This window comes from Sebastes fasciatus, chromosome 18 (genome assembly GCF_043250625.1).
Source record: "Sebastes fasciatus isolate fSebFas1 chromosome 18, fSebFas1.pri, whole genome shotgun sequence".
In the NCBI taxonomy this organism is placed as follows: domain Eukaryota; kingdom Metazoa; phylum Chordata; class Actinopteri; order Perciformes; family Sebastidae; genus Sebastes; species Sebastes fasciatus.
Window position 1 is genome coordinate 27665824 of NC_133812.1, and position 18340 is coordinate 27684163.

An 18340-nucleotide genomic window follows, 5' to 3' on the forward strand; every position below is an offset into this window, starting at 1 on the left:
CACATTCTTTATATTTTTACAACGTTGTTTTCTCCCTCCACCCATTCCTTTCCTCTTGCTGCACACATCCCCCCCTCCCAGCCGATGGAAAGTCAGTCCAGAGCAGCTGGGAGACAATGGTCTTTCTGTAAGTACCACTGGTATATCTGTAGAGTGAGACGGTCCTGCTGCTCTCCAGAGGTTAATAAACCTACTTACACTGGTTCATATCACTGCAGTGTCCAGTGCACTGAGCGGACTACAAAGATGGACTGTTGACCCGTGGAGAGCCAGAGGACCAGAGTCCTTACTGCATACTGACAAACCAGAAGATCAGAGAGTGGCCTAACTATTAAATATGGTCTATTTTTACACCTCGTTCTGCAGCATGTGGGAGTCTGGGTTGTTTGATCCCGTTCACTGGAACCATAAAGTCTGCATGTCACATAAAATGTAACACAACACAGAGTACCAGCTGATCAAATGAAAAGTTAGTGTAGGGGAACAACCCTGTGACCGGGTTAGTTCAGGCCTTTACACACCTGAGCGTACGGGAAGGTGTATGAATACCACGACATTACACAGACATTCCGCGTGTGGCGAGTACGCATTTTAGCGTTTTCACGTGTCATTTGTACGACGATTTTCACGTGTCATTTGTACACCACTCAAACATCCGCAGTTGGGTTCAGGCAAGAAAACCACTAAGCTAGGGGGAAGAGAAAACGTCATGGTTGGGCTTAAAATAAGTACGTAAACTAAGGATAGGGGGCTGATAACGACCCCCGTTAACCGATTATTAACCGTTAACTGACAAGATCAGTGCGTCGCATTCAGCGGTGCAATTTTTAGTGACGTTACCGAGTGCCCGACAGACCGTGTGTGTGTTTGTGTTACGTTCGCAGCTGTATCGTTGCTGGTGGCTTTGTGCTCGCCGTTGTCACACACACATATGGAATTCAGTAGAACTTGAGTTCGCTGTTGAAATATCCGTTCTGACAACCGCCCAACCAGACATTTTGTAGCTGGTAACAGCTTTAATTCAACGTTTAAAGCTCGCTAACTCTTCTGGACGGCTGGGGCTAAACGCCACTTCTGTTGTCAACATGCACGCGCATATTTTTGATGACGTCGGCTATAAAAGGGTCGGTTGTTTGACCACAAAAATCGACCTCCACCTACAGAATTACGTCTACGGGATGAACAACAACAGTCCACCTAGAATGATCACGTCAGAAAGGAATGCTTTCTGATGGAGGGAGGGGACAGATGTGACAAACATCTGGGCTATTGTTGCACATACATGCACACACACACACACACACACACACACACACACACACACACACACACACACACACACACACACACACACACACACACACACACACACACACACACACACACACACACACACACACACACACACACACACACACACACACACACACACACACACACACACACACACACACCAGGAGTTGAAACGCTGATAAAATCCTGATGCAAACAATAAAAGACACACACACCAGGGAGCAGGACACACACGTGCTGGGTGGATGATATCAGCTGTGAGCTGGCGGCGCTATCCATCAGCGGGAATAAGCTATCATGATGTCATCACTGACCTAGAGACCCCGATGCACCCTGGGAGAGGAGGAGTGTATGTAAGATAACAGAGGGTGTTAAAGTGTACAAACATATACAGTTATACTGGGTGTTTACTGTACATGTAGCTGAGGGATTCTGGAGGTGATGATGTCATGGGCGAGCAGGCGATGTTTGGGTCAAACACGAGCGGGCGTGGACGAGCAGATGGCCTTTATTTTAGAGAGGAATTCGTCAGTTCGCCGACATGAAAAATAGGTTTACGGTTTCCCCTACAGGGAAGTGAGCACATAGGTGTTCATGTCAACATGCATTCCTGTCTGCTCTTCTCAAGAGGCAATGTGACGCAATTTCTAAGCCCTCCAAGTGCAATCTGAAAATGAGTCCAGATGCTGCAGAGTCCCATGTGACCCAGGGTAAATTCTGCTTGTAGCTGAGGTCACTAGAGTCCTAACACACACAACGCTGCACTGGACCAGGTCTACGGTCTCTCAAAGCCACCATGCTGAGCTGCGTCTCCTCCTCGGGGACTCATGTAATGAGAGGAATCAGTAAAAAATAACTTCTCCTGCATGGGGATGGGGGGGGGTCATCAGAAATGTAATCAAGATACGCAGGCAGTATATCAGAGGAAATATGACACTTATTACTCACAGTTTTATTCAAGATCAGAAGTCTGGAACGATTGGTGATAACGGAATAACTAGGGCTGTCAAAGCTAATGCCATAATAACGCTAATTAGTTTTAAACGCCACTAATTTCTTAAATGCATTAATGCAATTTGCGATTTTTATGGTCGTAGTGGGCTCAGTTTTAGAGCTAGAGCGAAGATACTGGAATCATATGAAACTATAAAACCTAATGAATCCATCGGCACCAACCATGTCATACTAGCTCGTCATGAAGGAGGTTAAATAACGCTCCAAACTTACGCTACATTTTGGCGAGGAAAAACAGTCATGTCCATTTTCAAAGGGGTCCGTTGACCTCTGACCTCCAGATCAGTGAATGTAAATGGGTTCTATGGGTACCCACGAGTCTCCCCTTTACAGACATGCCCACTTTATGATAATCACATGCAGTTTGGGGGCAAGTCATAGTCAAGTCAGCACACTGACACACTGACAGCTGTTGTTGCCTGTTGGGCTGCAGTTTGCCATGTTATGATTGGAGCATATTGTTTTATACTAAATGCAGTACCTGTGAGGGTTTCTGGATCAATATCTGTCATTGTTTTGTGTTGTTAATTGTTGGAATGACTTGCTGTTCGGTCCGGTTACAGACCTTGGTCCAGTCTTTGAGAAGCCCTGCAACAAAATTGATGTAGCTCTAACTTGAGGACAAACTCTTAATCGAAGGGAAGAGACACTAAATTGTGTAAAGCCCTTCACAAGCAGTGAGTTATTTAATAGTATATTTACAGAATAAAAGTAAAAAACTGGAAAAGGTCAGATGAGAGGCGTCTGAAAGAAATGAAAAACACATCTGAGCCCATCTCTGTGTGGACGTCAACCTGAATTACCGCCTGCCAAAAGACAAGTGCCGGTGAGCTTTGAGGACGGTCGGTAAATCGGAGCGCTCAAACAGCCACTCTGGCAGAAAAAACCCTCATCTGAAGGCCCTAATCTATTTGCAAATCTCCTGTCTGCTGCTAAAACGCTGAACAAAAAGGTTAGTTTCCTGCTCTGTGTTTTTTTCCCACAGCATGCTTCTCACAACGCGGTGAACTTTAAAAAACTGCAATGGCCAATTTTTGTTGTCTAATTTATTCAGTCAATCTCCTCAGGGATCTAGTGGTGTTTTCCTAAAGCTTTTCTTTCTCCTAAAAGGTTATGTTTTATGGTGGAAGTCTGGCATGAGAGGCCAGAGCTTTTCAATGTGATAAAAGGTCAGGGACTCAGAGTTGATCCATGCTGGATATGAAGGGGAGCGGAGAATAACAACATAAATATCAGGTCAATCTCACGCACATTAACCCCTTTGCCATTCGTTAGGGAATGTTTAGGGGGAGCTCAACAGTCAACAGTAGATGTCACAAAGAAGTGGTGTACATCATCTGAAAACTGGGAACCTGAACATTAATTTGAGATGCTGCTCAGCGCTGTGGGTCAAGTTCTTCTAGTTGTAAATCTGCTTAGAGCCTGATGATAGAAGTATATGATGGTCATCCCCATGCTCTATTATGTCTCATAAATTGTTGCAGCAATTTTAGAGGTTGATACCATTTATTACACAGATTTGGTGCTAAATTTAACCATTTTTTTTACCACTGGAGAATTGATAAAAATGATCAATAATCCCTCCAAAATACCACATTAAGACACCAAGACCTTGAGGAACACCATAGAAAAAGCCATGTTGTGATTTGGGATCAAAAACTTTTTGACATTTGGAGATTTCTGCAAGAATTGGCATTTTTTCAGCGATTGGATGGCGAGCACTTCTGTTGCGTAAACTGCTCAGAAACCCCCTTATTGTCAATCTAGCTAGGAAAGCCATCCATCCTCTGAATGCTCTAGGTCTCTAGTCTGATCCATCCATCCTCTGAATGCTCTAGGTCTCTAGTCTGATCCATCCATCCTCTGAATGCTCTAGGTCTCTAGTCTGATCCATCCATCCTCTGAATGCTCTAGGTCTCTAGTCTGATCCATCCATCCTCTGAATGCTCTAGGTCTCTAGTTTGATCCATCCATCCTCTGAATGCTCTAGGTCTCTGGTTTGTGGCTGTAAAGTTTCATGAGGCTGTGATTATCCTAGAGGTCACCACAGGTCATTTTATACAGGGAGGTCAAGTTTCAATGACCTCACAATGAAATGTCGCCTATGGGGACTAACATCATCTCACATGAATACAGTTGGGCTCATTGGATCCACCAGAGTCTCAGCTTTACAGTGATACCCAGTTTATGGAATTCAAGACTGTTTAGGGACCCCAGTATGGAGAAATATTCAAACACACCATTTTAGAATAGGAGAAAATGACACATTTATACTACATGTGATTATCATAAAGTGGGCATGTCTGTCAAGGGGAGACTCGTGGGTACCCAGAGAACCCAGCACAGCCTTAGTGCATTCACAAAAACACACACACACACACACACACACACACACACACACACACACACACACACACCATTGTATTATTCAGACTGCAATCATTTCATTCTCTCTCTCACTCACAAACTTACTTTGGACACAAGAACACGTCACTAATCTACTCTCTGCACACTTCTAATCTCCCAAATCAGCGGTTTCTACTGCGGAGCTTTCCTGCAACAGTCCCAGACCTGATAAGGCAGGACAATGCAAAGCCAAGCTTCATACACACACACAAACCTAGACATAGACAAAACCACGTCAACAAAGGACGCTGGCCTCGGTGGTCTTTAAAGAGCACGCTCAGGAGAGCTCTTCCAGTGTCGTATAATCAGTGTGTCCCACCTGCTTCCCCGTCCTCGTCCATGCCGGTAGGCCCGGCCTGAGGCGTCTCTCCGTTCTTCAGACAGTTGTGGATGTAGGTGGCCTTCCAGCGGGCGTACTTCCTGTGCTGGATGTTCTGGTAGAGAGAGACATACAAGGGGTTATTAGTCGTGTGGTAAGGCGGTTTGCAAGGAGTAGGGGTAATAAGTAGACAGTTGGTGAGTGGTAGGAGACGGGGTAACACGGAGGGTAGAGGCTCGTAAAGGGTAGAAATCTGGTAATTGGTGGCGATTGGGAAGTGGGTGTGTATGGACAGGAAGCAGCATGGTTAAAGGGACTCTATGTAACTTTTTACACATAGAAATGTTTGTGTGGTTGTAACGTAACCTAAAAAATGAGACCTTCCACGACTTTCTGGGTTCCCTCCATCAGCCTGTAGACGGCTTTCAATGTGAAGAATGTGGGACTTTTTTTCTGAGTAAGCAAGTTCTGATTCTTACAGAGTCCCTTTAAGGGTAAATCTGAGGGGTGTATACAGAGGGTAAAGGGCAGTTGGTGTTGTGCTGGTGATTTTGGGGTGACAAGGAGTAGTCTGAAAGGATAACTTTACTGATTTTGATTGATTTGAACTTTGATTTTCAACCAGCTTTGTGGGTGGTATGTGCAAATGAACGATGTTCGGCTCCCCTCCGTGTTAACCAAGAAAGAAAGATGCTTTATTCGTCAATTCACACAAGTCCGTTGAAATGTATCTCTTCGTGTGTCGGTTTCCGATGTCGAGGGGCGCTGACCAAACGGCGGTATTTGGTGAGTTGGGGGTGAGAATGGGTTGCCTGGAGCAATTTTTGGGGGTTCGGTACCTTGCTCAAGGGAGGCGAACGGGCAGCTCTTCGGCTACTAGTCCGCCCGCAATACCTGGTCTGTACGGGGACTTGACCCCCTGGTTCCCAAGCCAAGTCCCCACGAAGTGAGCTACTGCTGAAGAAGGAGTGAAAACACAAGTCCGCTCAATTGCCGGCGAGGGTCCGCCAGATGATGCAAAGTGTGGTATTTCGCGGCATCCAACAGGACTATTGTCGGAGCATGGAGGGAAGCCGAACATCGTTCTTTTGCACAAACCCCTCATATTGCAATGATAAAAAGCTGGTTGAATATCGGCAACGTTTCCGTTTAGTTGGAAGCAACGAAGAGATAAGAATAAGTAAAATGGCTATAACAGTTGATGGGAATAATCCAGTTATTAGTCGGTGGCGACCACAAGAGTGGAGTAATCTTTAGGAGCAGGGCTGGTTTGTAGGTGTTAGGAGATATTAGAGAAGTGGGGCAATAATTGTTTTAGGAAAAAAGAAAAGTTGTATAGAAAATAACTTTAGGGCAAATAGAAGAAATGATTTGAGGCGAAGCAGAGTTTGTATAAAAAGTAGGAATTATTCATTCAGAACACCAGAGGTGTAAAAATCATCTGGGGCCAGAGTTATTCGTTGGGAACATTAATATTCATTGTGTGGGACGGAGGTGAAGATTGTTACAGACATTAATTAGTCCGACTGTTCGGGGGCAGTATTCAGGTTAATTAGGGTACGGGTGGTGACAGAAAATGAGAGGCAGGATGTTTGAAAGTGTCGAGGAGGTAAAGAGAGGCGGGGGCAGCAGATTTACGCTGACATGACGCTGATAAGAATGAATGGAGAAATTCCTGCTCCTGCCTGATAAGTGAAGTGTTTTCAGCAGCGGCGGCTCAGAAACAATGGCCGACCGGAGCGCCGAGGTCCCCCGTGAGGTAAGCTTGTGTTTGCTCAACCTCAGTCTAAAAAAAAAAAAAAAAAGAGTGGCTAAAACGTAGTCATTTCTAATCACTGAAATAACACTGCTGTGATATTACAGTAACCGCACCACAAAGGACAGGATTTATAATGTCACCGTCACAACATTTCAGGAGAAATGTGACTCACTGTGAAGTTATGAGAGTTAATGAGAGTAAACACGAGTTCTGCCAGGACAGGGAGGTATCCGCTTCCCAAGGGGATGATGGGTAAGTCCAGAGTTTACAACGACAGTATGAATACTCCACGTACTAAAATACAATAAAACTTAAGAAAGAAAAAGATCCAAATTGACTATTTAAGAATTGAACTGCCTTTTGGCTCGAGCGCAGCCGACACTGTCCCTGTCAGGGCTCACCGACTCGTGGTGGAGAGCGATAATCCCAGTAGTAGAAGGCAGTAAGACAGATGGTCAACGCTGTCTTTGTCTGCAGAGATTCAGCGCTGTGATAGAACAATGCAGATGTGGCTGAAACATAGTGTTGATAACATGTTACTAGGGTCCTCTGAAAGGTCAAAGCAGAGGACCCTGAACGACCAGGAGGAGCCGGCATACCTGGGTTGAATTCAAATAGAGAGATCACATTACCTCCGTCTTTACCTGCAGATCTAGAGTGAAGTTAAAGATTTTGCTAATCACCCAGGCTCCTTGTTATATTTTGGATCACCTGTTGTAAATAAACAGAACATAATCCAACGATGTAATCCACCAAATCACACTTCAGCTTTTTCCTGCTCCTAACTTTCGTTATTATATAGGCCTTTAAATATCGGTCGGGGATCAGCTTCAGTTATCTTCTCACGTTGCCACGGTAACGTTGCACAAGTAGTTTGTTTGCCGAGCAATGTGTTTCCGTACATTGTTTTTCTTATTCAAGTCCTGGTAGATCTATAGGGATCAATACCAGTGAAATTCCACGATTGTCGATACCAATTCGAAACCACGGTAAAAAAAACCAAACAAATAAATCCTATACAATCCTTTATTACCGTTTGCATACTAGTGTTTGTGAATTTATTATCAATCCCTCATGATCCGCCTTAAGTTTCTCACCAAAAACTAAATTTTACAAGATGACATTTGAACACATCACGATAACGTTATAATTTAACTTCGCCCAATACTCAACTTTACTGCGAAGGCGTCACAATGTAACTCAATGCTACGAAGGTAACACTGATAATACCGGGATTAACAGGATATTAAATCATGTAAGGAATTTTCTTCAGTTTCTTGCTCTTCAGTGGGATGAAATTCTGCCCAACATGGGAGACGTCAGGGATCCTGATGGACCAGTGACAGCATCACAATGAGCCAACTCACCTGATCACTGACTCCACTCACCTGCTGAAAACCTCTTTTTACTGCCTGAAACTAAATCACTCTGTCTGGACTGCAGAGAACTCACCAGATCTGAGGACTCATTGTTCTCTGACTTGATGAACCGCAAGTGTCCTGTTGATGTTTTAATGGCTGCTGGGTGACTTGGACAGAAGGTGGAGAAAGACCACGCGTGTCACATTCATATGGAGATGGGTAGAGTGTGAGTGTGTGTGTGTGTGTGTGTGTGTGTGTGTGTGTGTGTGTGTGTGTGTGTGTGTGTGAGTGTGTGTGTGTGTGTGATGCAACCTTACGAAAAGGGACATTACCTGCTTCTAACCACACATTTAATTAACTCCTTAATACAGTGTTTTATTTCCTAATAAGTAGCTTTAAGTTTTTTCTAAATATATTTGCCACCTGAACGTAAAAACAAACGCTCCATGAAGGAATCTACTGCAGTGATGTTTGTCTCTCTTTTTTTGTGTTTTAGTTCCACTTTAAAGGCCCGGATGCATAATAATCGTTATCACAGACAAAACCTGTTAACGAGATGAATGTTTTGTTGGTTTTGGTCTCTTCAGGGGGGATTTGTGGATCAGAGAGAAGATAAAATAAAGCGAGCTGCTTCCCTTAACAAATGATCTGCCTTCCTGTCTTATCCAGGCTACTTACAGTTATCTGGGTTTGTTGATTATCATCACTTAAAGGAGTCTGCAGAGATCTTACCTCCTCTGACAACTCCCCGAACACAGACAAGACATCCAGCAGCAGACTGGCTGAGTAGAAAGACTTGATCATGTTCCTGGAGGAGGGCAGAGTGTGAGGAAGATGGGAGATGAGAGGGAGGGAGGGAGGCAGGGAAGGGAATGAAAGAAAAAGGAGGGATATCAGAAGTGAAAGAGGAGAGGGGGGAAAGAAAAACAAACATATAAAACTATTAGTTCAGTGTTTCATCGAGGCACTGACTCTCCCCACTTCCAATAAAAATACAGTTAGCTGGAGAAATATCAAACTGTCCGAATACGTTAGAAACAGCTGTTGCCTCGATGTGATTCTTCAGATTTAAATCACATCTCAGCATAAAAATAAAAAATAAAGACCGGTCATTAGGAACAACCATATTCCAAAAAAGACTTGACAATGTGGATTTCTTGCCTCACACGGGGCACCAATGTGGGACTAATAAAGGAATATCTTATCTTATCTTAATAGTGGTCTCCTGGTGAAAGTCTGGTGTTTTTTTGACCCACCCATCGACCCCGCTGCTCTTTATACTTCCTGGTTCACGATTATGTGAATTACACAGGAACTGATTTCGTGGGATATACATGAATTACAGTGCATTACTCCCGTGGGTAAAAAAGGGGATCACTGTTGGTCCTGTAGGAGGAAAGAAAGCAATAAAATTGCTGTTCATTTTATTGACAAAGAGTATGAAAAAAAAACCCACTAATTTAACGGCAACACAACTTTAAAGAGCAGGATGTTGCGCACTTACTGACGTTATTAAGAGGATCAGGTGTCGGCCATGATGTGATCCACGTTAAATATAGTTTCTTTGACATAAAAAATGTCATAAAATTCAGTGTTTGTGCTGTGAGGTACATTCACTGAGTCACGGCAGGCCACATCATATCCGCACCTCATATTACCTAACATTCGAATAACAAACATACAGATTTAAATGTGGGATAAAGAGAGCACTGGTGGGTACCCTGTATACTGTGAAACAGAGGCATTGGAGTCGGTATCAGGAGAGGAAAAAGTTGGATTGATGTGTACCTACTGGAAAAGACAACAACTAATATATCATCAAATCAATAACTAATAACTAGGCGTGGAAAAAAAATTTATTCACCTATGTATCGCAATTTTTTACGATTTTGAAATAGATGTTTTAATGCCAGAATCTATATATTTGCTTCATTTGAGTCTATGCGGAGTTAGAAGGAAGTTAACACTCTTATTGTTGTAGTCTGAGTAACGTGACGTCATATCCGTTCCGTATCCGTCAACCAAAACAAACCTCAGTGAGCCGAAACTAGAAAGCAGAAAACGGCGGAGGGTCAGCGTGGATACGACCTGCACCCTCACATGTTAAATCCAGCGTGGTAAACACTACACATCCAGTAAAGGATGGAAACACTTTGGGTTTCACAGATTGACAGGAAATACAGAGCTAGACATCACGACTAAAGCTGCATGCTAACTCTGTCACGGACTGGAAACGTTATCGTATTGAGGTAACGTGGCGATCTTTAAATGCATTGAAACGGCCCCGATGGAGCTGACCATGGATGGATAAAGAGAACGGAGCTGACGGGAGAGCTAGAGACCACCTTGGAGAAGTTAAAGGAAGTAGACATGTGCGACTACGTCGGGTTTTCAAAATAAGGTGTAAACAAAGGGAACTGTATATACAAAATACAGAAATGAGATTGATTGGATTACATTCACCAGAATGTCCCTTATAAATTTGTGAGGGGAATGTCTTTATTCTCAGATTTTTGGGTTGCTGGATAATAAATAATTCCTGACAATGACTGATATATTTGACTTCAGGACATCGCTGACTACATACATGCTGAGAATCAAACATTTTACTGTATTAAATTAGATATTTTCCAAAGTAAAAGTCCCTAGAAGTGTAGATTCAACTTTTTCCCATTAAAAAAGTTCAAGAAATCGTAATGTCGCAATACTTAAAAATCACAATACATATGGAATCAGCACCAAAGTATCGTGATAGCATCAAATCGGGAGATCGGTGAACCGTCCCAGCCCTGCTACTATCATGTATCCCGTAGCAACCCATCATAACAACAGCTGCATGCATGAATGCTCAGCGAGGGATTTGATAAGATGGTTTAAATATTTGTGTTGTGGGTTTAAAGCAGCCACAGCCCAGATTTACTGGCACTGGTTAGGGCTGGTTTCCCATCATCACACACACACACACACACACACACACACACACACACACACACACACACACACACACACACACACACACACATATAAACACACACAGAGAGTTAAGGTAAGGAACATGAATGGCCTCAGTGTGAGAGCTACCGAGCAGTGGCCTCAACATGCCGGAGGAAGTCTCTTATTCCACCGTAAACATTCACCTCTGAGCCTCAACATGTGTGTGTGTGCGTCATGAAGGTGGACATGAGAGCCAGTGTGTGCTTTTATATGTGTGTATTAAGTATTAAAGCCTGTGTATATATATATGCCTACATGTGTTTGTATGTGACTACTGGTGTTTTGCTTTTTGCTCCTGGTTCTCGTAAAGCTGCAGGCTGTTTGTGTTCCCCGTCAGCGAGTAACAGAGCTGTGACCCGGTCCTGTTTAATACAGAGAGCTTCTGAGTGCTTGTTTACACCACTAACAGGTCCAGAGAAGCTGTCGCCTGCAGCCATTCATCCTCCACACGCTGCTCACGCTCACCCACAGGGAGGGAAACTACACTTCCTGTTGTGGTGCTGGGTATCGGTACTGGATACTGAAATGACCCGGTACCAGGTTCAACGTATCCTCACACAACGATTCGTATCTTAAGAAAAGTTATTTTTCTACGAATGTCCAGTGTCAATTTCTGCTCCAGTCTTTTCAAAATAAAATTCCGTCTTCACAGGAAACCACTTGGTTAGGTTTACTGTACTCGGTCAGGCTGCTGTCATACACCGTTCGAAGCTATACGTATGAAAAGTGATGCACTGTAATTCATATTTATCCCACAAAATCAATTCATATGTAATCCACGTAATCGTGTACGAGGAAACATAAAGAGAGGCGAACGCCGCGTAGGGAGGAGGTCGGGGTGGATGGGTGGATCAAAAAACACCAGACTTTCACCCAGGAGTCTGCTGTTCATGTCCCGTGTGAAACTTCCGGTGTTATTTAAACCCAAACTGGGATCTTTTCCTAAACCTAACTAAGTAGTTTTTGTCACCTAACCGTCCGTATTTAAGTTACGCCACCTCAGGTGTCGTGTAACCATTTCCGGCGTGACGTAACTTAACTACGATCTTGCCTAAACCTTACTATAGTTTCCTGTGAAGACGGAAGTTTATCTAAAAAAAGACTGGAGCAGAAATCTAGAGAGAAAGTGACCGTCCGCCCGGTCAGGCCGTGAACAACCAACATGGGTATTGTCAGTACTAAAAGACTGCGATGACGCGCAATCAAACTACAACCAATCTGGCAGAAATTTGGTTTCATTGGTTTAAAAAATTAAACAGACACGACTAATTCATGTTGAAACTCTGGCTTCATCCGTACAGTGTCTGTCTGCCTTTAAACTGGGGCTGTCAAAGTCAACACGATAACGCGTTAGCACAGATTTGTTTTATTTATTATTACTTTTAAAAAACACAATTGCTCCGTTTCAGAGCTTTTTGAATCTTGTCTCTCCGTCGTGTGCAGCTTTTAGAGCTGATTTGTTTGTTTTTGAATCTGTGAAACAAGTTGTAAAAATCATTCTTTTATTTTCATTCATAATAAATAACTGTCTGAACGACATACGACACCCGGTATATTTCGGTAACTCAATTCAGAGGAGGAACTCCCCTTAAAAGACAAAGAAAGACAAAGAAAGGAGGGAAAGAGGAGAAACGTTGGAGGGATCCGTCTTGGATGACGTTGTGTTATGAAAGACATAAAAATTCTTTCCCCTATGAAGATTTATTTATTTCCCAGATATTTCCTGTCAGGAAAGACTCCTTTAAAACTCCACGTCATATTCCAGATGATAAGTTAAAGAAAGGAATGAATCATCCAGTGAAAAAAATCTTTTAATTTAATTAATTAATTATAGGTCTGCCTCCTTAAATATGATGAATCAGATCATCTGTCAGATGATGAGAGCTCCCGAAGGATTTATTAATGATTCCAAACACTCTAATCATCAAATTAATAAATATTCTTTACTGATTGTAGAAGATGAAATATTTAAAAACAAAGAAAATGCAGAAATATTTGGGCCAACACCGATGAATTTATCAGGAAAAGTGGGACTACTTATCTCTTCCTGTTTCTCCTTCCACTTAGTTCTAACGTATTTCTGTGGAACTGGAGGTGCTGATTAAAGAGGAAGCTTTTAGCTCATAACATGATTTAACCCACACCCAGTCTTCCTGTTTTCACTCTTATCACACGTCTGTGTTATGAAGGCAGCGTGCCCGCTGGCGGAGGTCGGTGGTTTCCTGACCTAAATAAGACTAAACTTTCTACTTCCATGGAAGGAGGAGCGACTCGCTGCCCCTCTGGCTGTCTGGGACGGACTGTACAGACCGGACCGTCCTCCGAGACAAACATGTCTGTTAGATCAGACTGACTTGAGCTGACCCGAGAGATTAGAGAAGCACGTTTCACTTCCCTCCACTGTCTGGGAAAATCTAGGAAACCAGAAAGGACACGAGGAGGGGAGAGGAGAGGAGAGGAGAGGAGAGGAGAGGAGAGGAGAGGAGAGGAGAGGAGAGGAGAGGAGAGGAGAGGAGAGGAGAGGAGAGGAGAGGAGAGGAGGAGAGGAGAGGAGAGGAGAGGAGAGGAGAGGAGAGGAGAGGAGAGGAGAGGAGAGGAGAGGAGGAGAGGAGAGGAGAGGAGAGGAGAGGAGGGGAGGGGAGAGGAGGGGAGAGGAGGAAACAAGAGAGGAGAGGAGAGGAGAGGAGAGGAGAGGAGAGGAGAGGAGAGGAGAGGAGAGGAGAGGAAACACGGAGAAGAAACATTAAGCAGAGAGGAGAGGAGAGGAGAGGAGAGGAGAGGAGAGGAAACACGGAGAAGAAACATTAAGCAGAGAGGAGAGGAGAGGAGAGGAGAGGAGAGGAGAGGAGAGGAGAGGAGAGGAGAGGAGGAAACAAGCAGAGGAGAGGTATTGAAAGTATTTTTTTCTTATTTAATTTTAGGAACCACGGTAGAGTTTGAGGAGCAGCTGGTCTGGGTGAGAACACAGAGATGAAGCCGACCAGATAATACTGTAACTAAATGGACTCCAGAACCAGAACCAGAACCAGAACCAGAACCAGAACCAGCATCAGAACCTGAACCAGAACCATATAAAACCCGACAGTATAAGACGTGTTCTTACTTGTGGAAGCGTCCCTGTCGGTCCTCGGTGTCGGCGTAGAGGAACATCTTTAAGGCGTAGTTTTCGATGTGGGCGTTCCCGACCACCTCCTGACTGATGGAGTCGTTGTCACCCAACTCCTTCTTCATCTGCACAACACACACACACACACACACACACACACACACACACACACACACACACACACACACACACACACACACACACACACAGAGTTATACTCAAACAAGAACTAATCAGCATCAATTAATCCACTAATAAAGAAGTCTAGAAAGCAGAACACCGCGGGGACCTCTCTGAGACGCTGTGGTTGGCTCAGGCTTTTATTGTGAAAGGTCGAACATGCAGAATACTCATCGGAGGGAAACATATCATAACTGACATTAATTAAATCCCTTTTAAAAATGAATTACTGTGTAGTGTGTAGCGTTGAGAGCTCAGCCTCCAAGGACATGAAAACAAACACTATAAATAAAGCTTTCCTCTCTCTCTCTCTCTTTCAGCTCCGTTCACTTCCATCACTTTACTCCGACAATAAGCAGCACAGTGACACTATGATCAGAGGTTGACACATTACGATGAGCCGTGCTCTCTCTTTACAAAGTGTATAAAAACTGATTCACTGCTTTGGAAGATGTAAACGATGAGAGTGACATTGAACTGAGGTTGTATCTTGTCCTGTTACATGAAAACATGATAGACCAGTAAAAATTACAGCACACAAATGCAACGTTTGGCGGTATGTACGTTGGTGTTTAGTGTTTACTACTGTTGCCAGGCAACCTACTTTCATTTCCGGTGTCGCTCGTTGACTTCTTGCTTATCCACAGAATATTTTGTGTCAACGCCTCCTGGTGTTTTTTGAGCATACTGCAACGAATAACGCGCCGAGCATAAACGCCTCTGTGCATGCTCGTAGCGTGTGCGCCATTCGTAGAATAACTTTCCGTAAGATATCACACAACGGTTTGTACGAGTACAGGCTGACTATTCCTTGTGAAACGGTAAAACACGTCTAACCTCCTTTCTTCATTTATCATAAACGTGTGTTTGTTTTGCAATAATCCAAAAGCCAATGGAACAATCCCGTTAGCGGAGGGGAACCAGGGCAATGCTAACGTCCTGGTTGGACTACAACAATGCGTCGTCCCTGCAGCTCTCTATTATTAGTATCTGTTTGGGAATCTAGCTTTTGTAAACCTGTGCGCTGTCAGATGTGTCTTCAATAAGGTGGTGAAAACAGACATCTGGACGTGTAGCTTAACAGAAAACTTTTGATTTAGAGCAGTAAGTAAAACATCTCAGTCAAACACGCCAACTTGAGTGAACACGTCCTCGCTTCAGAGGACACCATCTAGTGACTCCATCTCACTCCTTTTGCCTTTATCATGGATTCTCTCAAGCTGTAACTCCTCTCTTCCATTAGACACCCTCTCTGTTTCTTTCTCTCTCTCTCTCTCCATTACAGCGTCCGTCAGGGCTTCAGGTTTCTAGTAAAACCACTAAAAGCAAACACACTGGTTCCCTCCAGCAGGTGGACCCTGACCAGCCTGAATAGACACACTGTTCACCGGCTTCATCAATCTGTGTGTGTGAGTGTGTAGAGGAATGTAAGAGCACTGGGCTGAGAGCAGGATGAAGGAAGGACAACTGGTCAGGGAATAGAAACAATCTCTCATTCTCACTCGGAGGTTTCTATTTAACTGGTAATTCAACTTTATGAGAATTTTAGTCAAGTCTTTCCATTAGAGCTGTAACCAAACCGTCACGGTTTGTAGATATTAGGTCTGGCACGATTCATCCATCTCCTGATTCAAAACTATCACGATTCTTCGGTGCCAATTCGATATGTATTGAAATTAAAGTATTGTGAATCAATATTACGATTTATTGTGATTTTTGTTAACTTTTTTAACACTAGACCACAGGGAAGAGCTGAATCATACACTTCTAGGGACTTTTACTTTGGAAAATATCTAAAATAATCCAGTAAAAATGTTTGATTTTCAGCATGTATGTAGTCAGAGATGTCCTGAAGTCAATTATATCAGTCATTATCACGCCAAAATCAAAGGATAAAGACATTTCACTCACAAATTAGTGGTATTTTCTTTTTCATTAATAAGGGACATGTAATGTTTTATACTTCTGGTGAATATAATCCAATCAATCTTTTTTTTTTGTATATACAGTTCCCTTTGTGAACACCTTATTTTGAAAAGCGAACGTAGTCCCACGTGTCTACTTCCTCTAACTTCTCCAAGGTGGTCTCTAGCTCTCCCGTCAGCTCCGTTCTCTTTATCCATCCATGGTCAGCTCCATCGGGGCCGTTTCAATGCAGAGAACAGAAATGTCAGTATCTGGGTGCTCTACAGTCGTAGCATCGGCCCATTTGAACACGGAGACGAGAGCGACGGCCGGCTCCACCGCTACTTTACCGCGACACGATAACGTTTCCTGTCCATGACAGAGTTAGCATGCAGCTTTAGCTCTGCTCTGCCTAGCTCTGCTTTTCCTGTCAATGTGTGAAACCCAAAGTGTTTCCATCCTTTACTGGATGTGTAGGGTTTACCACGCTGGATTTAACCTGGGAGGGTGCAGGTCGTATCCACGACGACCCTCCAACGTTTTCTACTTTCTCGTTTCGGCTTGCTGCGGTTTGTTTCGGTTGACGGATACGGAACGGATATGACGTCACGTTACTACAACAATAAAAACGGTAACTTCCTTCTACCTCCACATAGATTCAAATGAAGTAAATATATCGATTCTGGCATTAAAAAATCTATTTCCCGAATAGATTGATGTGTGAAATGTGGAACCAAAACTTCCTGTGAAAAACAAAAGCTTATTATGAAAGGACACTATGCATGTAACGAGCGTATACTGACACGCCGTCCCTGGTCCGTCAAGATCCGACAGATCAGTGTCTGAACTTTGGAGGTACACAGCGCTCGTTATTGAGCTTCTCTCATATTTTCTAATGCAAAATGAATTGGTAAAAATCACACACATCAAGGTTTACTTTGGAGACAACATAAACAGTTTGCATCTGCACGGTTTGGTTGAACCACTAGATGTGTAAAAGGTGCAGCGATCAGTCAAAATTAGACTGCAAATGACTAACTGTCTTTATGTGGAAGCATCAGTGTGGAAAACACCCCGAGGCTCACATTCCTCTGGACAGATCGGAGTGATTTTTAACTTGAACCAACCAATCCCAGGGGAGGAGAGATGAGCTCAACGCTACAAAGCCCTGTCACACGTTTGACGTGAACAAGCCAAATAAAAAAAGAAATGGAGAAAAGAGAAGTGGAACAGAACAGAACGTAGCAGGTGCTATTGAATAATTAACGGTATGAATCACGACTGCAAGTGTCTGACAGCTAGACGCCGTCGGTGCCCGCTGGTATTAACAGCTGGCTGCTTGATGAAGTCAATCAGGACACAGTGTGCGTTAGATTAACAGCAGAGAAAGACTGCATCTTTACAAACACTCATTTAAAGATCATGTAAATGTATTTGTTTATACCTCTAAGTTTAGCAGAGTCTGACTGGTAGCTGCTGGAGGTTTCCCACCCCTCCACCTTTTACACAAGTAAAAAAACAAACATTTTTCCACCGTCCCAGTGAGGGCGAAGCCTCAGAGAGTTGAGCCGGCGACGACGGTGGAAAATAGAATTAATGAGTCCAACATGTACAGTGTGTACGAGCCAGGTCATCAGGGAGAGAGCTGCTGGAGTCTGTGTACCGACTGTACCGCTCACTCTGCACAAATGAGTCACAACTAACCGGCAACAGTTCATAAAGACGTGGACCGTACAGAAAAAATAACCTCAGGGTATCCCCGTGTTTCACAGAGATGCAACGAGGAATACTAAGAGGAAGATAAAATGTTTTACAGCAGGTCTCCATCGGGACAATAAACGTGTCCTGAATCAATAATAAGGCTTTTACCTGTGGTGGACTGCTGCTGGATGTGTGCAGTAAGCAGCACCTTAAGGCTGGCCCACACTAAAAGACTTTTCAGATCATAACAGAAGTGTAAAATGTGAGAGAGCCCACACATAACGACAGGTTGTGTTCCATTT

The 18340-nt window shown here is 43.6% G+C and overlaps 1 protein-coding gene across 1 annotated transcript in view; it reads right to left on the reverse strand.

The window, feature by feature from the left end:
* vta1 (vesicle (multivesicular body) trafficking 1) overlaps positions 1-18340 on the reverse strand; it is a 62042-nt gene that overhangs the window by 24533 nt on the left and 19169 nt on the right. Inside the window, exons 3-5 of the mRNA XM_074615021.1 lie at positions 14250-14377; positions 8885-8960; positions 5033-5147 (exon numbers count right to left, since the gene is read on the reverse strand). Coding sequence (XP_074471122.1) covers positions 5033-5147; positions 8885-8960; positions 14250-14377 — 319 coding nt within the window. The remainder of the gene's footprint in view (positions 1-5032; positions 5148-8884; positions 8961-14249; positions 14378-18340) is intronic.